The following is a 24,090-nucleotide window of genomic DNA, read 5'->3' as shown; positions in this document are numbered from 1 at the left end:
TTCCCCTTGAGTGCAGAGTGCCTCTTTTTCCAGGAGCAGCTGCAAGTGCTCAGCACCTTTAGGCTTGGGTCTATAGTAAGCAGGCAAATAAGATTGCTGTGATGTTGCAGGTGATGAGAATGAAACTGCGTTTTCCTGTTTAGTGTTGAGTCATAGTACGCTTAATTGCGACCACGTGTTGCAGTTAATGAACAGGTCTTGCTTTGCTGGCAGGTACACTGCAGTGACACCTGCTTGTGTTACCAAGGCCATCCCCCCACAGCACAATGCTTTGCTCTAAAACCCACTCTACAAGTAGCAGGTAACTGTTTTCGCATTTGATACCGTCAGGCCCTCAGGGACAGTTTCCTTTTTTTTCTGTCTCTGGCTCCCCAGGCTCTATCAAAAGTGTGAATTTGAAACCAAACAAAATCAAGCTTCAGTCCACGTCTTTGCTCAGCCTTTACATGTACATTTTCCTGTTTTGAGTTCTTTTAAACTGCGACTATCAGAAAGAATAAAATAGCGCATCACCTAGTAGAGTGCTGAAGTGATCATCCAAGCAATTTTCTTCTCCCTGAAGCCAGACAGCCACAGCTTTTTATTACTGACTGACTGAACTCCCTCTGTCTGTCTGTCTAGGTTGCTAGGCCACCTGGTTCCTGTGGTTTGTGATGTCGGCGGCCTTTGATTGTAGGCAAAGCAGAAATGCTAATTTATATATAATATTTACATTTTAAAAAACTCTCTTGTAGAAGGTGTATCAGAAGTAATTCAGCAGTTTTGTTGCATGCAATTTGTGTGTGTGTGTAGAATGCGCTCTCAAGAATCGGGCAAGCTGCTTCCTGGGAACGCTTGCGCATTTGGGAATCCTGAAGCTCTTCCCTTACTGTACCTTTGCAGAACAGGGAGGTTAAAAACTTCTAGAGATGGCAGCTCATTTGCGGCACTGGTACTGGAACACCTAGAGCAAGTTACTGCTGCTTCTAACCTACAGGATGGTTGTTTCTGCTGTTGGGATGAGAGGGTCTCTTTGGTGTTGGATCTGGAAATGAGAATGTTGTCAACACTGTTGCTTTTTAGTAACAGGACCTTAATTTGCTACTGTGGGATTATGTAAGCCTTCCTTACGTACATCTGTGTTGCCTTAGAGGTGTAATTGCTTTAGAAGTGTAGGGAACTGTTATGTCCAGTTGTAAATAACTGAAGCAGTTGTGTTTTGTTCTGCCACTTGTGTGGTGAGTGTGCTGCAAAACTTCAGGAAACAAATAGGGATCTTTTTCCACGCTGAAATGGAACTTTTAACAAGAAATGTTGATAATGAACTGTAGTAACTAAAACAGTGGATCAGGATTCCCTCTCTGAGATGTATCCTGCAGGCTCAGCCAGCTAGGAGCTGTTGTATTTCTCATCTGTAAGGCATCCTCTGCAGAATGCTAGCAGGATCTGTATCGAACACCAGCGTGAGGCTGTTTAACCTTTCCATCAGATGGGGACTAAAGCTGCTTTATTATGGGTAATTACTAGTTATCACCTAGCTCGGTATGAGTTGTTACTGCGTTATTTTTTAATTGTGAAATTGTTTCAGCTGCTAATTCACAATGATGTGTAAAACTAACATGAGTTTGCATATCTTGATTTCTGTTCGACCAATTGAGACACCTGAAAACTTTGAAGATCAGGTCACTTATTAATCTTAGGTTGTGTTAAGAGTTGCAACTCTCAGTAATTGACATATTCAAATTCACTTACTCGGGGTGGAGATAGTGGGGAATTCCATGAACTCTGTGGAAAGTACCGTCTACCACTCGCAAGATGAGGCACTTCATGAAAGGTGTTAATCACAAGAGTAGGCAAAAGCGAATCTCTAGTTGCTTAGAAAAGGAAATCCGCAGTAAAAAACTGAAAGCCTTAAGGACGTGTTGTCCCTCCAGCTAACGAGGGCTCTGAATGTGTGTGGCATGTTGTAAGGGATTTCACTCTTAAAAGGAATGCGTTCTACTTGCGGAAGGAGAATTATCCTGGATACAGAGAACTGAAGTCTTTAGAAGTTTTACTTCACAGATGATCTAACCCCACAGTGTGAACTTCCAGCCTGGCAGTCATGCTTTGGGAAGAGACTGGGCAAAGCCTGTGGCAGAGAGCTACAACGTAGGCTGAGGACTCTTGCCCTTAGAAGGAGAAGGTAGAGGTCTTGGATAACTTTTTTCCGTTGTTCCCTCATTTTACCTCTTCTAACGCAATAAACACCTTCCAAGTTCATACTGTCTTGCCATTTGATCCCTTGGGAGCATGGATCGAAAGATCTTTTTTGTGGGGGCTGTGAAGGAAGTATTTTGTCTTTATTTGGTTCTGCTCTCCCGTGCCATCTCTGTTCCCTGCCTGTGCAGCCTCTGCTAGATGGGGACTGTTTTGTTTTCAGAAACAATTTTTTCCCTCTGGAAATACTCTGTTATGTTACGGAATCAAAGATCGTAATTTCAGGGCAAATGATTAAAATGCAAAACCACTGTTTTTATCAAATGGGAAAAGCAGGCTCCTTCTAACGGGAAGTTTCAGCAGTGGAACCCATAGAGGGAATTGAAATACAATGCCAAGTTTTTATTTTGCCCCTCAGACCTCCCCCTCCACGTTTTCTATCTTCCTCTCCTTTTATTTTTTTCTATTTTCCAGTTCTGTGGGCTGCCTGTGCCTGAGTTCTTAGTTTTCTACATCTTATCTGCTCCCATACGCTCAATGTATGCAGATGTCACCGTTCCCAGGTGAACAGTGACGTGCCACCTTTGGCAAAGGACACCCACAAAACCCTCATTGCACATGTGTGGGCCTCTTGCTTGTTGCCTTGCTCAGCCTCACACTGGTATCTCACTCTGGACTAGTGTGAGGTGAGCACTAGGCAGCCTGGAGCCTGCCTGTTCAGCACTCCTCTCTGCTTGCAAGGGGGATGGTGCTGGGGCCAACCAATATGGACCTGGGGAGATGAATTTTTTCGGGACCTGTCAAGGCAAGGTCACTGTAGACAGAGCTCTTTGAAAGTGATGGAGCCACACCGTTTTCCTGCATGCTTCAAAGCAGTGTCACTTTTTAAGGAACTGAGATGAGAAATTTAGAGTGTTGGGTTGAGAGGCAGGCTGCTGTAAGCAACACCTCATCCAAATGGGTCATCTGTGACTTCTGAGTTAGCGTGTAGTCGAACAAACAAATCCTTCGATTTTTGACTTGACTGTGAGATCCGTATCTGGTGAATAGATTCAAAAACTAGACATCTTTGAAGCAATTGGTTAAAAATAAAATTGCGAGATATCCTGAGGCCGCGTGGCACTGATAACAAGAATGTGGATTTTGACTCACCCTACTGCAGATGAGCAAAAAACGGTTTTCTAGTTGTCAATGTGCATACTGAGCATTTAAAAACGCAGATTATATGGATTGTCACCTCTGTGAGGACGTCCAAAACAGTACACAAAAGATGCAAGAAAACAGAAGTTTCATGCTCAACTCTGAGCCATGGTTGAGAGGAGCTGAGCATGTGCAGAATCGTACAAACATGTCACCAGGAGAAAAGAAGCATTTTTTACAGCGTGTATAGAATTGGTGAAATGGATGATAATCCATCTAGTCATGCTGAGGCATGTTTGGATTTAAAACTGAGAAACAACTGCTATGAAATAGTTTGGTAACTCTTCAAACAGAATGAAATCTTGTTTGAAACTAAATGGTCTTTGCTTGCACCCAGTTAACCTGAGCAACCATTTCTCTGTGGTTTGGGGCTTTTTATCCTTAGTGTGCTGTAGTGATTTGTGATGTTCGAGGCAGTTATTTTATTATCTGCCAGAAAGGTACTTTATGTTCCTTTTTTCATATTCAGTCTCTGATAACGTATTCAACCCTTGCATGTTCAGCAATTTATGCACAGTTCTGCTGAATACTATAATAGCCCATTCTATGCATTAAAAACAGTTGTCACAGTGTAACGCTGGGTCAGTTCGTGGAGTAGTGCTTTACTGATGGCTGCTTTGTGAATCTTTGCTTGCTTTTTGGTCATGTGCTTTTGTTTGCTGTTTGCTTCTGCAAAAGGTAGCGTGACAGCATTATTTGAATTGAGATGTCTTGCTTTTGGTTGGCATGTGAAAGCACGTGCTTCTATACTTTCATTTCTTACACAAATTATTTAGCTCCAGGCTTCCTGAAAAGAAGCATCCTCGGTCACATCTTCCACAGTGGAGACTAATAACTCACCTGCTACGGAAGTTACTGTGGAAGTCAACGCTTGGGAAATACAGTGCAGGTGTAGAAAGCAAGAAAGGTTTGGGGTTGCAACTAGGTTTGCTTTGTGCGTGTCCTGAAGACATTTGTTGTGTGCCACGCACCCAGCCCAGGGCAGTGGTCGTACAGTGTCACATAACCACGTCTGCAAGGCTACGCTCACACTGTCTGTAGAAATGTATGTGGGAACATAAAAGAAATAATAGATGAAGCAACCATATCCTTTCTAAATATTATCTAACTAATTCGTTAAGATCTGCGTGTCTTTAGTAAGGCCGTTGCTTTTATTGACTCTGTGGATATGTGTTTATGTGTGTTAACTTTTTTCAGTAAGGATTTTATCTGAGGCTGAACTTGCCGGGTTCTTGGAAAACCAAGCCATTTTTTTTCTCCCTCCATGTAAACTGTGCTATTTTACTCCTCTTCAGTATGCGTTCATTATCTTAAAATAGAAAGAACCTCTCCTGCCTATACTCAAATGCAACATTATTGTTGAATTCACTGGCCTAGGAGAATACTGGTTGCATTACAAGGAAATCATTTTCAGTTCTGTATGGTGGAAGAAACCATCAATTATTATGAAAAGGGTTAATCATATCTCCCCTTTTGAAATATCCCTTTTTCGCTGTCCCGTGTTTGCAAAAGAAGATGCAATCAAATGGCAAACCTATGTTTTTGTTCCTTTTCAAAAATCCTTGACAAGCCCATGATACAGGCTACTGCTGTAGCTGTACATTTCTATTCATTATTGATGACTTGGGGCCAGGCAGGCAGCACAAGAACACAAGCAATATAGATTACCATATTGGGGGCTGGGTTTTTGTGTTTGTGTATGTGTGCGCGCATGCACACGTGTTTGTGTTTTTCTTAGCTTTGGCTTAATGCTTTTGAAATGCTCTGTACTGAAAGGGAATCATATCCGGGAATAATAAGGGAAAAGAGATTGAATGAGCTTTGTTGTACATTTTAATCAAACAATTTGGGATACTAAAGAAAACAACAAGAATACATGAGTGAGCTTGGTCATGCGCTAATTATTATTAGCTTAACTTTCCAGCAGACTTGGAAATGACCCTGCAGGGTCCCATGCACATTTATCCCAAAGGAATTCGGAGTGCATTTCTCATCTTAGAATCTAGCTAGTGCCTTCGCTGATGAGAAATTTTCCTGACAAAGCGAAAATGAGCTGTCTAATCTATCTCTATTTCCAGACAAACTGTTCTTTTGGTTTGAACGTAGAGGAGGGGTGGTATCTTGCTTCTTTGCTACCACAGAACAAACCCATTGTATGGGTGAGAGTATAAATCCAGCACTTTATCTGTAGGTTTTTAACTGGTATTTCTGAATTTGAAGTTCCTAAGAGGCCTTTACAATTCCGGTTGTGTTTTACTACTACTGATCAGTGAGTGAATGTTTATAGGCTTTTATTGGGATGATGTGTCGGTTCATTATATCAAGTTTTTCTTTCGTATGTCATAGAGGAGTTGTTCAGTGTTTTATATTTGCACTGTTTGAGGTTCTTGGCTTTAAGAAAAATGAGGGAGATAGGAATTTGTTTAAACTAAGTATGTATGTCAACTATCATAAAGTGTGCTCCAGTTCAAATATCCATGGTGTGTTTGTGCAGGCACTGTGCTATTTAAATAGCTTTCAGTTACAAGAGAGGCTATGGGAGGGAAGAAACAGAATCAGTTTTGATGACTGCTTCTTTCTATGGTATTTGTCAGCTTTTGTCACAGCTTATCTTACAGGTTTCTGTAACTACCCCTGGTGTAGAACTTAGAAAACCTGCTTTTTCTTGTTTTGGGGGGTGAAAAATCATTCCAGTGGAAGAGGGGCACTTAACTATTCCGAAAAGTAATATCAATCAGAACAAGGCTTATATATCACGTTCCTTTCCTTTCCGTAGATCTGTTTTTTCTCGTGGTTGTAGCTTAATACTCCTCAGTGTGTTTCAAAACATGGAATCGATTAGATGGCTAATTTGGTAGTGTAACTTCTCTTTGTGAAGTAAGTTCTTGCCTCTGGAAGGTCCCACAGCACCATCTAGCGTGCCATCCTTTATGTTGTGAAATGGTTTGGTAGTAGCTGGTTGGACGCTGTCTGATGTGTTTTGCTATTAATATTGTCTTAACAACTAAAATTAAGATCTGATGCTTAATCTAGATAGATCCAAATACAGGAGAAATCTAGGTCATCTGTAATCTTCTGGAAAACCTACCTTAATATTCAATGAAAAAGTAATTTTATTCAAAATGTGTGTTAGTGCATCTGTTTTTTATGCACAAAGCAAAGGAGAAATTGTAACGTGTTCTTAACACTGCACTAGCGTACATTCACTTCGTGCAAAAGAAATTTTAAATTTCTTCTATCTTTATTTTGCATGCTTATACATCTAGGCACCAGATTTCTCCAAACAGTGTTGCTTTCCTCCTCAGTCCCACTGAGACTGCGCTTGGTGAGCTGGGAACCTTCTTGCATAGCAGAGAGAACAGAATAGTGTCAAAATGATTTTTGCCAAGGAAAGGAGGTAGGTCAGAAAATGCACAGGTGTGCCTGGCTGAGAAGAGTCCCTTCTTTCCTCTTATGACTCCCGGGGAAGGCCCACTTTGTGAAAACATGAATTCAGTTCCTATGCTGATGTACAGGATTAGTGGTCTTCAGTGCTGACACTGCGTAAGAAATGTGTGAATAGGAACAGATAGCAGCTACTGAGATGGAATTAGGGGAAAGTATTGTGCGTGTGAAGAAATGCGAAAGACTCTTGGTGGGTAGGATGTAAAAGGAGAGGGAGAAAGTGTTGAGGCCAAGGTTGACGGTCAGCTAGAGTGAGTGAAGAGGGAATGGGAAGCAGCTGGAGCTGCAGGCTTGGCAGTGTCACTGAATGAACTGAAGATGTCAGCGGGACGCCTGCCTTGATGCCTTGTGCAGGAGTGCGCCAACAGGGAGCTTGAGGGAAGGTGCTAGATGTTTGAGCAGGCAACTGGCTCTCTTCTCCATGGCCGTCCACGACCTTCCTTGGTCACGTGCAGTAGCAGGGGGAATGCTGCAGCTGATGCCAAGTGCAGACAGGAACGGTTTTCCCAGCTAGCAGTAACCTCTGCTTATCGTAGGTGCTGCTTGCCAGACAATTCCTGTCTAACTCAGTTCTGTTCTCTTACTGTTACAGTATTGCTGTTCTAGCATAGGCAGTGGGACTTCATGATATTTTATGGAAGCACTCATTTCCAACCTGGATTCACATTTCTTTGTATTTTGTGCATCGTTCTGGATGCTATTCCAGTAGTGCCTTCAAATGCCAAGCAAGTTTTTATATTTACTTCACGACTTCAGGGTCTTTACTGAATTACTGCTGGCTAAGAGGAAAATTTCTCATGTGTTGAAGATGCCCTCTGCTGGGAAGCCAGGCAAACTATAACTATGTGGAGTTTCACCTTTGTGAAATAGTCCTCATACTCTTTGCTTAACTCTCAACCCTGTACTGAAACCTGACCCTTCAAACTTATTGGAGAAAAAAAAAACTTTTCCTTTTGATTTTATTTACTAAACTTAATTTGTGACAGCTGTAGTGATGCTATGCCGGTATTTGGGATCACTGTTTCTTTCCAGGTTTAATTGCTCTGGAAGCACTGAGCTCTGGCTGCTTTAATGCCTTTTGATTCCATTTTGATTTCCTAGTTGCATTAAATGTGTGTAAAAGGAACATTTGCAATTACTAATTGCATTAATTGTGGAAATGTTTTTATATTCTGCCCTTGACTGTTGCTGGTGTGCTTCTCCATACTGTCACTTTTTTCAAGTTTCCCTTCCTATAGTGGAGGACAGAGTTGTCGCAACAGAACAAAGATAGTGCAACGTTTGAAACGATTCACAAAGCACAATGCATAATGTCATACGTGGTATGAAATGTGGTTTATTCTGTCCCCTCAATAAAAGAAAAGCCATTTGACGCAGCGTTTATCATGTTATGGTTTTGTTCTTAAAATCCTTTATTTGCTAATTGAATGAGTTGCAGATATTCTTGTGGTACGTATTTATAATTACACTTGAATTAGGGTTGTGCAGAACTATTTTGAATTCTGACTTATAATCCACTGCCTTAGTGCTACAGCGTGTGGAATTAACAAAAGCATTATGTCAAATTCACACATTTTTTTAATGCTTCAGGCTTTTTTTTCAATATACTTCTGTAGTTTCGTATTATTCATTGCTGGGAGAATGGGTGCATCTGTGTCCTAAAAAGCATCAATTCATAAAGCCTTTGTTCTTCCCACCCTGCATTCAGATCAATCATTTGATATAAAACTGTACAATAAAGAGCTAAATTAAAAAATTCACTCCAAAGTCCTGTGATTTTTATAAGCCTTCTCAGATCCAATATCCTTGGAGTAGCTAACAAAGAAGGGATGTGCAGTAGGGGACTTCTAAAAGACTGCCTTCTGCAACTTAACTTTGAAAATAATAAAATTGGAAAATGTAAGACAACTGATTATTTGGCATCAGAAGCCTCTGTGATGCCCGTGGGGGATGAACACAAGAACATTGGAGTTGCGTTGGAGGGCAATGACTGAAATGATAAGCGCAACAGATAGAGATCGAGTTAGAACCGCACTGAAATGGCAAGAGATAAAAAAAAACTAGTAAGTATGTCATTTACATGGACATTTAGTTTGAAAGAGGGGGGAAGTATGTATTAGCATGGAAACTAAGAGACCTAGTTCTATGCCTAATTCAACAAAAAATTTGTCATATTGTCTTCAAGTAGAAATAAATGAGCAGCACAGTTTTTTATGGCCATGCTTAGACAAATATTGAAAGCTGTTTAAAAAATACAGAAAAAGACTACCTCACGTAGGCTCTTGCAGTCACTTGGTTCGTGTAATGTGCTGAAATGTTTTCCAAATTATTTCAGTTACAGGCTTGAAACGGTATTAAAATGATTTAATACTCAGAAATTGATGCGCAAAATACACAGTTGCCTGCTCAGCATCTTTCTGTTACAACTCCATTCAGTACAAAATGGCTGTTTCATGAGGACTTGTACGGGCCATCCTGACCTGACTTCTAGTTGCTGTTGTTTTTGCTCTTCTGATTTGCAACCAAGGAAGTTTATTCAGCAGTAAAGTTTTGAACTTTTTCTGTGGTGTTTGTCTAGAGGCTTTATGTCATTCCATACAAGTGAGAGTGTGTGGAAGAAAGGTAAAGGCAACTTCTTCCTGAAACTTTTGGCTGTTTATCCAGGTTTATGAAAGCCCTGTTTCAGCAGCAGGAGTCTACATTTATATAAGGTCTCAAACTGTGATGAGTGTAGAATAGATCAGCTACGTTTTAAATCAGTTGAGTGAAGAGGGTACGTAACATAATACCCTGTCCAATGAGCGGTGTCTTATATGGACTTGGGGTCGCAATGTGGGGTTGTGGAGCTGTGCCTTCAGTAAGCAGTGAGGGTAGGGGAAGGCTTGCACTCCTTTGTTCAGATAGATGGAATTGGGTTGGAGTGCCCCTTCCAAGCGCAGAACCGAGAAAGCAAATGGGACAACAAGAAATGGAAGTAATGGATATGATGTTTCAAGGTAAAGCCCGTATCTCCGTCTGTGAACAGCAAAGGTACAAAGATTGTCTTGTCTGGGCAGCAGGGTATGTGGGGACCTGATCTTTCTTTTCCAGAAAGTGCCGCTGACTTGGAGCAGGGGTGGAACAAACAAGAAACTGTTGTACACAGACGTAGGTAGTTTCAGTTGTCATTTATTCTGTTCTACAAAGAAATTTTCAGAGTTCATAGCCAGTTTGCTCGTGTTGCTTCATCAGTACTAATCAAAGTGCTGTGCAGACAGTTTTTAACTAACCTTTATTCAGCTTATAAGTTAATGCTGCTTACACTTCTGCTCCTTTTGTGCCTGGCTCTGAGGTACCTTTTAGGATATGGTAATTGATTTCTGAAAATACACATTTCTGCGCTTTCTAGTTGTGTTTCTTAAGACAAGCCAGAGGCTGCTTTGGTTAGGAGTTGCTTTTTTGTTTGTTTTCTGACTTCCTAATTGCCACATGTGTGTCACGCTGCTGACCTGGGAGAATGAAGAAAAATTGCACGGAAACGTGTGAGTAAAGGAGAGGAAGGAAAGTTCACGTATATTTCATGCCTCATTACAGTAATCCTTACTTGTCTTCTGCCATGTGTCCCTTTGGACCTGTGCCCACCTTGCTCTTAATATTTGCATAATTTCTTTCTCAATGATTTGCCATCATAGATGCCAATCCATCACATTCTTTCCTTTTGCTTTCCAATTTGGCAGCCAATTACATGTATTGATTCTACGTGTTCCCTGGGAGAAGAGAACACTTCTTAGTATCTGTTCTGCAGCAGTTCTGTGGTGAATGAAACCTCTAAGCAGTTTCTTAGGATGTTTTATCTACACAGGGCAAATAGTGATTAAACGCATCTCTGGCTCCATCTTTTCTGTTAAAGGGCACGTGTACATGCATACACACAGACACGTGTGTATTTAAAGTCTCTTAAGAGAGTTCAACATCAAGACGTTTCATGATACTTGCTATAAAGTGTATTTACAGGTATCTACTATGGCTGTTCTGACTCCTATTTTGTATCAGTGTCTCGGGTCAGGTTGAGATTTTTTTTTTTCCTCTTCCACTGAAATCGTTGAAATATATTCAGTCAGTCTTTCACATCAGAGGTGTAAATGGATTTCTTGAAAGTTTTCTGCTGATAGCAAACGACAGTCACTTTACAACTTCGGCTCCATTGTGGGCAGCAGTCAGAAAACTTAACACTCCACCCGAACTCTGAAGATGCTAAAACCATGTAATGACCTTTCATTCTCAAGGGCAGATGCTCAGCTTCTGCTAGAAGTGCTAATCTCCAATCTGTTTATCTCTATACACTATCTGACAGCACTTGCCAGGAAATCAAATCAGGGAAAGGAGTAGTCCAATTTAGATACCTTTTTCTCTCTGATGGTGTTAACAGTCCAAATATTTTAAAGCCATAGATCTATTTTTCCTCTTTCAGTTTCCTTTTTGCCTCTTTTTATCTTTTTTTTCCTCAAGAGGTAATTGCAGCACATGCTGTGGAATACATTGTCCTTGTTTGCTCACACGAGCAGAAAGGGATCAGATAACCGTGATCCTCCGTTCCTTCAGAGGGAATTACTCTTTGTTTTTGCCTTAGAAATGAAAGTAGTCATCATGAACTTCTATTGGTTGGCTTTAAGGTGAAAGTACTCTGTATGTTCAGAGCAAGTATAAGAGCACACTTCTGATGGAAAAGCAATGAGTTGGAGTGAGGCATTGTGCGCAGGGTAAGGTAATACCTTCTGTTAGATAAGCCTTAGTCATGTAAACCCTTCTTCAAATCTGGAATGGAAACCTGAAGAGGCTGGCTTTTGCACATAGAACCACATCAAATGTTTTCATAGTCAACCTTGATGAGCTCTACATACATAGATTTTTGTCTGTTCTCTCCTATCTCCTGGTCAGTCTGATTGCCCTCGCTCTGCTAACAAGTCTTGCACCCGGAAGCCGTGACAGTCACTGCAGTGCTACTGACTGGAAAAAATCCTTGGTGTTAATGTAGTCCTTGTTTTTTCCAGCTAGCACTCCATATCAAAATAAAGCATCAACATAAAATTAATTTGATTCAACAGCATCTATTTTTAAATAAGAATGTGTCTCTTCTACCACGCAATTGTTTATCTTCCCGGAGAATTGCCTGTGTGTTGCAAATGGACAAGTTCAACCTTGTAAATCCTTTCTGTGACGAGACAACAGGAAACTTGCTTCTGCTTGTTGAGATCTCCAGGTTTAATAGGAGAACTTTGCAAAGAATTGCAAGAACTGACTTTTTGAAGGCTAGATTCTCTTAAGTGCAGTCAACATGTATAGGGATTCTCTTCCTCTCCACTTACAGAGTTAAGAGGAAGCGTTGCTATCACAGATAATGTTTTGTTTATGACATTACAAACTTTGAACTTGCAGTGGCTGTTGTCCATTGTGCCAATATCTCAAACCTCCCAAAGCAAATAGACACCTAGCCACAGATCCCATCTAAAGGAGGAAGGATGCTGTCTTCGTCAGTCAGACAGATAAAGTGGAGGGTTCTTTTGCTCTTGTTTTGTTTTTACCTCTGCATTTTTCTGCAATGCACTGAGGCATGAAGCATGCAGTGGCTGATTGTGCTGAATCTGTGAGGTTCCTTCAGGTTTAGAAAAGAAAGAGCTTGAGGCCTTGGAGCGTGTTCAGAGAATGGCAACGAGACTGGTGAGGGGTCTGCAACACAAGCCTTATGAGAAGTGGCTGAGGGAGCTGGGATTATTTAGTCTGGAGGAGGTTCAGGGGAGACCTTATTGCTCTCTTCAGCTACCTGAAGGAAGCTTTTGGTGAGGTGGTAATCTTCTCCAGTGTAACTCGTGATAATACTAGAGGGAATGGCTTCAAGTTGCATCAGGTGAGATTCAGGTTGGACGTTACGAAGAACTTTAGCGCTGAAAGAGTGGTCAGGTGCTGGAATGGGCTGTCCGGAAAGGTGATGGAGTCACTGTCTCTGGAGGTGTTCGAAAAACATCTAGATGCTGTACTGAGGGACATGGTTTAGTGGGAAATATTGGTGATAGGTGGGTGGTTGGACTAGATGCTCTTGGAAGTCTTTTCCAAGCTTGCTGATTCTGTGTTCTATGATTTTTGCTTCTCTTTGCTCGTGCCCAGAAGGGTCTGAACTTGGAAACCTGTTGTAATGGTGTTCTGCTATCCCAGAATTTCAGGGTGCTTAGGAACTACTCAGGCGCTTGGTACTCGTTGAGCTGTGCAGTATAATTGCCTGTGGGGAAAAGGGAAGAAGAGGGAGATCTGGCTCTGGTATACTGAGCAGTTTTTCATAACTGCTCATTCTATGAAGTGACTGCCGCATCCACTTTATACAAATTTTGCTGTCATTTCTTCCGTCTAAATGTTGTAGATGCTGCTGTTCACGAATTCAACTCTTACTGCCTCCACCCTTTTCTCAACATTTTTCCCCATTTTCAGCTGATGTACTTGAACACCTGTGTTTATTTATAACTGTATCTGTATGTTAGAGTAGGTCTCCCTGTGAACAGTAAGTGACTCCCTAAAGCAATTCTTACTGCTGCTTGTCTTTCTTGATCTATCTTGTCTTTTGCGATCTATCTCAGCTGTGACATTTGCAAAAAGGTAAATGATTATGGATTGCTGGGCTGTGGGGCAGCCAGATGTGGCATATAGTATTTATTTCAAAACATACTCTAAAATTCTGCTGTGCTTTCAAGTTGCATAGCTTATCTGTTGCCTGCTCTATCCTTGCGGTGTGTATTTCCTGTGTTTTGTTGGAGCAGTGTCTTGACAAGGACTCAGAAAACAAATAGAACACTAATTGCGTGAGGTTTTCTTTTACGTTAGCTTCCAAAATATTTAAGTAGAGGGGTGTTGCAGATGAAAAACTGCTTTTTTGTTTGATTATTTTTAATATGGAGCAAGAAAAAGCAAACAAAACAGAAAATAAGCGTCTCTATAGATGCACATATAAAAGTTTTGGACTTTAAACTGTGAAGTTTGCGAATAGCTGAAGGAATTATCCTTGAGAAAAGTTTGAATGAAGAACACACTTGTCTTAGAGAAGTTCTGAGCAACCTCTGTGAATTAGCATGCATTAAATGATAAAATAATTTTATTGAGCAATAATAAATATTGAAGTGAGATGGAAGGATGATGGGGAATTGCTTTTTGCAGCCGTGAAACTGAAGCATGTCATGTTAACTCCCAACCCAAACAACTCATTTTAAGAATTGGTCTCATGAAACTTAAAACCCTCTGTTTTGTCCAATCATCAGCTTTAAACTTGTTCCTTGTCAGTGAAGACAAAAAATCCTTTTGCTTGCATCTGCCAGGGGGCTGTGGAAAGCTGAGGTGGTCCTGTGTGATTAAATTAGATGAAAGACTTGTCTTCTACCAGTGAGACATGAAGTCTAATCAAGTTGAAGTGAGTTTTGAGATCTCAGCTCATTTCCTTGGGGAATATCAGCTTACATTATGCAGTCACGACACCAAACTCATCACGGTTGATATGTGGCTTTTGCTCAGATGAAGACCTGCGATTGGGTAGCATGGGAATCGATCACAAGGAGGGGTGGCTTACTGGAGTCCAGATACAGTACAGTGAGGGAAGGGCTTTATTATGTTTTTAAAGGTAACTTTATTTGTAGAGAAGGGTATTTGTTACGAAGATATAAAGTTATAAAGATAATTGTATTTTTTTTTTAATCTATCAGGCTTTCTGGATTAGAGGGGCTTAGGTCCAAAATGGGGAAGGCTAGAGTTAAAAAATAAAAAATAAAAAATAAAAATAAAATGCATGGTTCCCAAAATGGTTGATGTACAGTTCTTAAAAAATGTACACTGAAGGGTGAAGTTAAATTTATTGTCACTTAATTTTCATGATGCTGAATGGCATTTGTGCATTTTCATATATCAAAGTACAATGTGTATTCTGCTTCCCTTACTAATAAACAAATCTATTCTTTTTCTTCCAGGGCATTGTTATAACTCCACTTCTGCTTCTGCTTTTTGTAAGTATTTTGATCTTAAGATGTTATTTTAATGTTTTCTGTATACTTAAGCTAGAAATTTGAGTGATACAGCAGTGCTTAAGTAACTGGAGGTTTTTCTGGCTGATGTTTGAAATGAACTGGTTTCCATTAGGACCGTAGAAATGTGTCACAATGAATGCAAGCGCTTGTTGCCCTTTATTCTGGAAGGAACAAAACCTGTTGTTGTTGCAGCATCACAGAATCATACATTACTAGTCAAGCTGAGTCTGAAGCAAAGGCTTTCTGCATAAGGTGGTCATCCAGTTAGGAAATTGCTTGGTGAGCTTTCACGTGCAGAAGCTGGAAAACCTTATAATGATACAGAATGGATGACAGGCCAATTGGAGAGAGCGCTGTTGAGGTAAAGCTGCACTCTTGGGCAGCTGTGCTCATGGGCATTTTTGTGGCAAACGTAAATGATGTCAAAACCAGAAAGATGAATTACCGGAGTCTCTGTACATCAGTAAGGTGATGCCACTTCATTCTTGTCAGTTTAAGACCTTCTCAGTTGTGTTAGTTGTCTTCAGTCAGGGCTTTGGTTCTTCACAGTGTGTGGCAGAAGAAAAGGGTGAAGATGAAGTATTATCTTCAGAGTGGTCGTGGATATTAGTAAGTACGTAAGAACGAAGGAACGGGCAGACAGTGGTTTTTTGGTGACGCCCATATCCGTAAGTCCTGGAGCTTGTGGGGAAACTTGCTATTTTGGTGCTAGTTTTGGCTTTGTGAAGAGCAGAGAAACAGCCTGAAGCACTTCAAGGATTTCAGAAGTATAACTTGTCTTTTCAGTTTATCTTACTAATGATACAATATGTAATCCAGCACTCTGGAAAGAGGAGTAAGTGTGGACTTAGTCTGAACCAATTTGTAAACAGCATATTGTTTTTAGTAGGGATGCTTAAGCTGCTGATGTACCATATGCATATGTAACAGTGTGTACTACTGGACTGGAACAAATAGTAGTGTGTGAGTGCTTATAACAACATCAGCTATTGTTTCAGTAAAGCGGCACAGGAAGATTTCTATTTTACAGTAGTTTATTTTACTATAGCAAATTGTCATTTATCTGGCATAGCTATTTTTATACAAGAACAGCTTTGACTGTATCATGTATATCAACATATGCTAGCAGAGCTTTCCTTACACGTATAACCATATACTTACTTTACACTGAAAAAATAATTTTTCCAAGAAAAGTGGCTGTTCTGTTGTTCTTGCTCCAAGTAAATTGATTTCAGACCAACCACCTCTCTATTTTCTTCTCTTTTTCCCTGGAATGTGTAATTGCCAGGCAAGCACTAACCTGGAAACCTATGACTTTGTTTCCAAGTGACTGTAATTTCAGTTTTTTTTTCTTTTTAACTTTACCTCCCTAACAGCTTTCCCCCTGTTGTACTCTCCTGAGTTATGGTACTCTATGTAGCCTACCTTGGGCTATATTTCTTGTGGAAACTCAAATGTTAACAAGTGATCTGCCTAACTTTTCAAGCAAGATGAAATCTTTCCTTCTGTGACTTTATGGACGGATAACAAAACATTCTGTCCCATAAGTTGTAGGTGTCACTGTTACTTCTCAGTAGAGGTAGTAAAAATCTGAGTGTGTGCAAGAACCAGAAGGCAAAGCATATACTTCTGTTCTTCCTACTAGCCCTGGAGATGACTGTATCAGAAGTTTGTAAAATGCACATGAATTGTTCTGTTGTTTGTAACAGAACTTGGATCTGTTCTTTTTTGGGCAAGATAAGTACGTGAACTATTTTTTCATCAGAGTACTAAACTAGTCTGGGGATGGGTGAGCTGCAAAAGCTGCAGCCTTGTAGTCAAAAAGCCCCAAACTTAAGGACTTCTTTTAGAATTTGTAAACACTTAAAACTCTTTGCTATCTTTGCTGAGGAATTGACACATGAAGAGCAGCCATTCAGACCCTACTGTGTGCACACCTTGCCGAGATGAGGTTCTCTGTGACTGTTCAGTCATCGAGCAGCAGGTACTGGAGCCAGCAAACTAAATGTGCACGCCCTGCTATACTCTTCCAGTATCTTGGCATCCTGTGGGTTGGACTGTCAAACCCTTCAGTTGTTGTGAACTGCTCTAGTTTTCCTTTTGAATTTTCTTGGTTTGTATGTTTCTAGCCTGTGGCTTCATCATTTCACATGGTACTGCATCTCACGTGCAGTCAAACACCGACTAGTAATTTTCTGTTTATCTTTCTGTACTGTTCATTAGTTTAGTCATGCAACTAAGTTTTAGTGCCTAGTTAATACAGAGTGGAATTCTTAAATTTCAGTATAGAACTCCCGTCGACCTCAAAAGTAGCTGAATTGGGCTTCTGGTGAATAACATTCAGGGTTCTTTCAACTCAGTGCCTTCAGTGGACTATAATTCATGAATTTGGTGCTGTTTGGCATTAATTCTTCCACAGAGTCATACTATGATAATCTGAATGCCGTAATTGAATTAGTGATCCTATTTGTAAGGCTCCCCATATGTAGTGCCTCAAATATGCTCAGTGTTTGCCAGAAATAAAATAAACCGTTGTCCATTAGTTTGTTATTATTTATATAGCTTAAGCTGTGGTCACGGTTTAAATTTTGCCTCATGTGCACCAGAGAATATATTGATCTGTACTGCCATTTCAGTTCCTAATTGCCTGGTAATGAAAATATAAGCTGTCCAAACAGCATTATAAAGCCATGTGAGGCTTATCATAAGTAATGCATCAAATGTAAATGATTTACCTTAAACGAATGGCGTTAAGCGTAAGATTGTTGGTTACATCCCTGAAAAGTGTACTGTCTGCTGTGAAACTTTGGTTAGAAAGCTTACTCAAAACAAAGTGTTGTAAGAGATTATGATTGATTTAATGAAACCGTAAGTATTGTGCATGTAATTATCAGACAGTATCTTTTTGAGAATGCTTAGCTGAACTTTAAAGAATCATGCCATTCTCCATGGATAGCTCTGATGAACGTTTCACCTAATAAGCAGCTATTGAATCTCAACATGGAGATGCGTTAATCTGCAGTATCATCATCTTCACGTTAACTCTTGTTACTAACAATGAATATATTATGTTCTCAATAGTGGTGTTATAAATGGACAGTGTCCCATTTAACTGATTAAGGTTCATATAGGTGAGAAGTGCGGAAACCAACTACGTAAGGTACATCAGTTTCAAGTTAACACAGGTTTATGCTGTTCACATTTCTTTGCAACATTCTGCAGTGTTTCATTAATGATGGTTAGGAGTCTGTGTAACAGAGCACTGAGAGAAGGTTGCTTCCTCTTGTCAGCTCAGATCTTTAGGTGAAAAACTGTGCAGAGTAGCACAAAGTGGTACTAAGTAGCTACTAAGAGGACCTAACCTAAATCTTACACTCCAGCTTTCCCTTTTCAACCCTGCACCAGACACGTTTTGTGGGCATGCTGTTTTATCATAAAAATAAAGCCAAAAAATGCTATAATTTACAAGTAGTTGATAATTTGCAACTGAGAAGTGTATAGTACATATATATTCTAAATTTTGTCTTGCAATTACAATCACAGAATCACAGAATTGTAGGGGTTGGAAGGGACCTCTAGAGATCATCGAGACCAACCCCCCTGCCAAAGCAGGTTCCCTACACCAGGTCGCACAGGTAGGCGTCCAGGTGAGACTTGAATATCTCCAGAGGAGACTCCACAACCTCCCTGGGCAGCCTGTTCCAGTGCTCTGTCACCCTCACTGTAAAGAAGTTCTTATGCGCATTCGTGTGAAACTTCCTATGCTGTAGCTTAAGTCCATTTCCCCTTGTCTTTTCTCCACGTACCACTGAAAAGAGACTGGCCTCACCACTATAGCCGCTGTAGTGTAGATGCTGTATTGGATGTAGTGATATTTCTCTTTTGAGCATGGGTCTAGTGCTTTCCAGTTGCTCTGGAACAGGGTTCCCCCTCTCTGTCCTGAGATGTGGTTGAACACATGAACTTGCAACTCTACCAAGTCTTATGACTTCACTGATTGTATTTGCTGTCAAAATATGTTTAAAACAACCTGCAGATGTGTTGGAGCCAAATGTGATGCCGTGCATTTTATGGCATGGCATTCCAGCTCTGCTGTTATCTTAATGTCACCGTTGCTATTGAGATTCAGTGCCTTGACGGAAGTGATTTCTTCAGCTGCTGGAAACACGGTCAAAAATCTATCAAAGTAACAAAAGTCAGGTGTGTGAATCTATGACTTGTCATTGAAAGCCATCAAAGAAAATATTACAGATAAGTACGTGTTCTAGATGTTTATGCATCGTTGACTCTTCAGAAGTGTGCCTGCAAACCAGTTAGCATGGAATGTTAAAAAGCCAATGCAAAATTCATGTGCGTTTTCAAAAATACGTTTGGCAAAAAGCTCCATGTAACTGTCATGCACTGCTCCCATGTCTGCTGTTTCACCAAAGGGGGTTACCATGACACTTGTGTCAAGATGCAATCTTCCTAAGGCTTTGTCATCTTGCTTCGTTACTGGATTTATTCAGTGATGTTTTGTTTTCTGGTAACTTCTTAAGTTTCTGGATTTTATGGTAGTTATTTTTATGGTGCATTGCAGTGGTAAAGCTGTAGGTACTAGAAATTCAGGAGCGAGTAGTCAATGAAGAAAATCCTGTCCAAGTATTGGATTAAAAACAGAAATAAAATGACTGGTGAATAATGACATCAGTGAAACTAGATGCTGATCGAAATATTGCAGTTTTCAAAGTGTCCCCCTGTATTCACCATCCTTAAATTAAAACACAGTCTTGAAAGTTGTTGGTGATTCTCAAGTTTTCACAAAGTGCTATGGTATTTCAGGTAAATCTTTTTACTAAAAGTAGCTGTCATTTCTTTTAAAAACAAAACAAAACAAACAAACAAAAAACAACAAAGCCAACCCAGGATTTCTACATACTACACTGTTTTTTCTCTCACATACTTTGTAAATGAGAATAGATGCCAGTCAAACGCATTGTTAAGTATGCAAATATTTAATAGCTGGAAAGCGTTGGAAGTTGATAAGGAAGTTGTGGATAATGGATTTCACTGGTATGTGACAAAAAGCTGATTACAGCGTGCAGGGGAGAAGCAGCACAATGCATTAGCTGTTAACAGTTCAGGTCATTCATGTGAAAGATTTGAAGTGCATCACTGTTTCCACCTGGTTATTTACCTCACTATTTGCTATCTCTTTAATCACTGACAAGACAAAATACTCTGATCTGATCCAAACCCATTACTTTTAACATGAACTTTTTTATGACTGTTGTGACGCAGTCATAAAAACACTTTATTTCTTTTTAAAATTCAGCTTTTATGAGTTTGTTATAATATAAAATTGCATACACGTAACATTCAGAGAATAATAGAGGGTCCTTGTCTTCTGTGTATGTATACAAACTATTGTGAATTTGTCTAGGCAGGAGGTTCTAAACCGTGTGACGCTTCTCCAGAGGACTTTTTTTTCTGCTTCTGTTTGCTCTTGGAATTTTACATGTATACAGTGCTAAGGGAATCTTATGTATGCATCCTGCTTCCACACAGCAGACACTGAACACACACATAGCATAGGATGCGTAGAACCGGGGAGCTGGGAGGGACCAGTCCCAGGTCACCCAGTCCTTTTCCTTTCCGTGCTGTGCAATTTCTCAACATGGAGCATATTGAAAGTAAAGATTTTTGCTCTGTCCACCATCTGATAAGCCTTTTAATTTCAAGTTGATATTTGTTACAGATTTTTTCACCCATTTGTCTTTGTTGTCAGAGTTAACATATAGTTGAATAGTACATTCCTGGCTCAGACTGGATGTCCATCCTATCTGCTTTCCCAGACTTTGTTCAGCTAGGTTGAACAAACAACACATTTCTAACAACAAGCAGACATTGCTCATCAAGTAGACCCATCGTTCTCAGGTGTTTTCTGCACTTGTTGCAGTTTAAATTCTTTCTTCAATTCAGGTAAAACCAATTGTGCAGTTGCATGGTATTCTTCACAGGGGCTTATCCAAGCCCTGTACAAATTATTTTAAATGATTTATTTCTTCAGGTATGTCATCGCTGCCTTTTCCATGGAAACATAATACTGAAGATTCTAAATTGTACTGATATACTTGTTTCCAGTTAGTTACCCCATGCTTATAGCAGAATCTTTGGATAGTCCTGAAGTCACTGCTCTGTTAGGGTATTAACCATCTTACTCCTGCTTAGGTGTCTCTATAGGTTTGATCTCATTTTATTACACTAATTCTGAAGATCATTGTCCTGTTTGTAAGTGGGTGAGCCCTGATACAGTTAAGAATACATACAGTTATTTTTAGACCTCTATAAAAGGCTTTGAAATTGACAACTGTATTTGGCTTGGTATGATATTTAATGTGTCATAGAGAAACCCAGCATAGCATTAGAAACTACTTCAACAAAGAGATATTAGTATATCCAGGCTCTTCTTACGATCAAGAAGGGAAAAAAAAACTGTTTTTAAAGTTGAGTTTGTCTACTTTCCTTTTCTACACATCTGATTATGAAACTTGAACTGTATATTTTAACAGCACAGGAGAAGATGTGCAGACAGCTAGGCTTTTGGGGTCTTCCGTGCTTGTGCCAAATCAACTTCCACGGTCACAAAAGCATCTAGAATGTGGAATTACTTGCAAAATGTGCCATGAGACCAGAACACATTTTTTCTCTTCCTTAGCAGAACTACAGAGACCTATATCTGCATTTAATCTTTAAGAATAACAATAAAAGATCTATTTGTTTAAACGCGTGATTGCCAAACCACTGAGCACGAGCTCTGTTGTACATCTAGTACCTTTCTCTGCCGAAAGAGGTAATTTGCTGGGTTTGATAGGCAGAATTTAGAGCTTTATTTTAAAATTTAAATAGGTTATTTCTGATACTTTTTATTCCTCTAGTGCTAGGAAACTGAAATTTATTTGCTTTTGAATGTCAAATCTTGTTTCTTTTCTTGATATAGAAGCTCCATCCTCAGTGGCAAACCTCTCCTACTGTTAGCACCCTCTGGAAGCAGACTGTTTCAGAACCAGTGGCATTTAGTCAGTCTCTGGGAGCTGGTGTCCCTCACACAACTCCTCTACCCCACTTGGAGATATCTAGGTCTCCACGTGCTCGAGCAGTGGGCGCAGGTGAACCTTGTGAGGTTCATCAAATTCAAATGCAAGATCTTGGACCTGGGTTGAGGCAACCTCCATTTCTAATACAAGCTGGGGGATGAAAGGACTGAGTGCAGCACTGCCAAAAAAGACCTGGGATTACTAGTGGATGGGAAGCTGGACATGAGCCAGCAATGTGCCTTTGAAGCCTTGAAAGTCAACTGTATCAACTAGGCTGCATCAAAAGAAGCATGGCCAGCAGGGTGAGGAAGGTGATCCTGCCCCGCTGCGCTGCTGAGACCTCACCTGGAGTCCTGAGTACAGGAGTGACATCAACCTGTTAGATTGTGTCCAGAGGAAGGCCAAGAAAATGATCCATGGAATGGAACACCCCTCCTATGAGGACAGGTTAGGAGCTGGGGCTGTTCATCCTGGAAAAGAAAAGGCTGTAAGGTGACCTGATTGTGGCTTTTCAGTATCTGAAGGGGAGCTACAGGACAGAAGGGAACTGAATCTTTAGCAGGGTCTGTCGTGATGGAACAAGGGGAAATGGTTTCAAGCTCAAAGAGGGTAGATATAGGTTAGATGTAAGGAAAAAATCTTTTACAGTGACGTTGGTGAGGTACTGGAACAGATTTTCCAGTGATGTGGTTGATGCACCGTCTCTGAGACAGGATCAGAGCTTGGGCAACCTGATCTGGCTGTGGATGTCCCTGTTCGTTGCAGAGGAGTTGGACTAGATGACCTTCAGAAGAAGATCACTTCCAACTTCAAGGATGCTGTGTTTTAACCACTGCTTGGGAATGCTCTTAAAGCAGCAGAGGAAGAAAAACATCCTAGTGACCAGGCAGCTCTGTTTAGACTATTGTGAGATGTTAGGCGAGAATGGCCATTTCATTTCTTTGGACCTTCTGCAATTCCTATGATTTGAGTAAATCGAAGTCTGGCAGCTGGACAAGGTTATATTCACAGGAGGGTAGAAGGATTACCTACTGCCTTTTGGTTTGTTTGTTTGTTTGGAAGTTGCCTTGCTGAAGCGTCTTCAGACATTAAGTTGGTTGCTCCTGTTTGCTGTTCTTCATTACTGAAACGTATCCCATCCAATTTTTTTCTGAAAGCACATCACCTAACACTTCCTTTCAGCAGCAGGACATGAAGGGGCTGGAGCGTGGTCCAGGGGCAGCTGGGTCTGGCCTAGATGAGAATGGCTAGAAGCAGTGGCATCACAGCGCTGAAGACCATTTAAAAAGACAGGTATCAGTAGCCTGAACTGAAGGTGGAAACAAAAAGCTTAAATTTAACATCTCATGTAAGAGAGCAACCCACGAACCTCCCCCTTGGTTCTTTCCTGTTTTCACCTCTCCTCTCTCCCTTGTCTGTGCTGAACAAATGGGCAAGGCTGAAGTTGGCTGGTGATGTAGTATGATAGAGTATGATGACACAACCTGAGGAAACATGCCAATTAGAGGAGTACATTGGAAAAGTAAGGCCCCAAAGGACAGGTGCCTCTGAAGTGGACTCAATATGTGCAACACATGTGACACTGGATTATAATTTAGTATGACTGGTAGGAGGTGTGTGTCTTCTGAATCGGTGGCAGTTGTAGGCATGGGAACACCCACTGTGATACCTCCCCGGTCAGCCAGAAGGATGATTAGAGGGGGAGCATCTGGCTTGCGGAGCAGGCTAGGCCTGAGAGTGGAATTAATTGTATTAGTGTTATGTAACCAAGGTTTTTGTTTGTTTGTTCTGCTTGTTTTGTTTTTACCACAACCAGTGAAGTACATCCTATCAATTAAGGATAAGCCAGTGTTTCCACTGCAAACTCATAAACAAATCCACTAAATAATTTGTTTTTTTAAAACAGACAGTCTCTTGAGAAGGAAGGTCTAGGACTGAATTAGTGAGAACGCTGCAGGTCAGGTTTGAAATGCTGCATGGTGACAGAATTGTTTAGAAGGATCTGCCTGGAAGTCTCTTATTACAGCCATATCCAGCAAACTCTTGCAGAAGGTGCAGGCCCTGCTCATGTGAGTTAGCCTTCTGAAACCACTGAGATTATTTGAGGGGAAAGTGCCTGTTTCCCTCATAAGAAGGAATTTTCAGTGTCTTTTTTT

The 24,090-nt window shown here is 40.6% G+C and overlaps 1 protein-coding gene and 1 long non-coding RNA gene across 3 annotated transcripts in view; one reads left to right on the top strand and one right to left on the bottom strand.

Moving 5' to 3' along the window:
* Nucleotides 1-650, bottom strand: part of LOC109367167 — a 4,776-nt gene extending 4,126 nt beyond the window's left edge. The window contains exon 1 of the long non-coding RNA XR_002113983.1: nt 514-650. This is a non-coding gene — a long non-coding RNA (uncharacterized LOC109367167). The remainder of the gene's footprint in view (nt 1-513) is intronic.
* SLC10A7 (solute carrier family 10 member 7) overlaps nt 1-24,090 on the top strand; it is a 147,809-nt gene that overhangs the window by 81,244 nt on the left and 42,475 nt on the right. For both annotated transcript variants that reach the window (XM_031553018.1, XM_031553019.1), the window contains exon 5: nt 14,802-14,837. In XM_031553018.1, the coding sequence (XP_031408878.1) occupies nt 14,802-14,837 (36 nt within the window). The remainder of the gene's footprint in view (nt 1-14,801; nt 14,838-24,090) is intronic.

The sequence above is a fragment of the Meleagris gallopavo genome, chromosome 4 (assembly GCF_000146605.3).
Source record: "Meleagris gallopavo isolate NT-WF06-2002-E0010 breed Aviagen turkey brand Nicholas breeding stock chromosome 4, Turkey_5.1, whole genome shotgun sequence".
NCBI classification, from domain to species: domain Eukaryota; kingdom Metazoa; phylum Chordata; class Aves; order Galliformes; family Phasianidae; genus Meleagris; species Meleagris gallopavo.
This window is presented reverse-complemented; position numbering and strand designations above follow the sequence as displayed.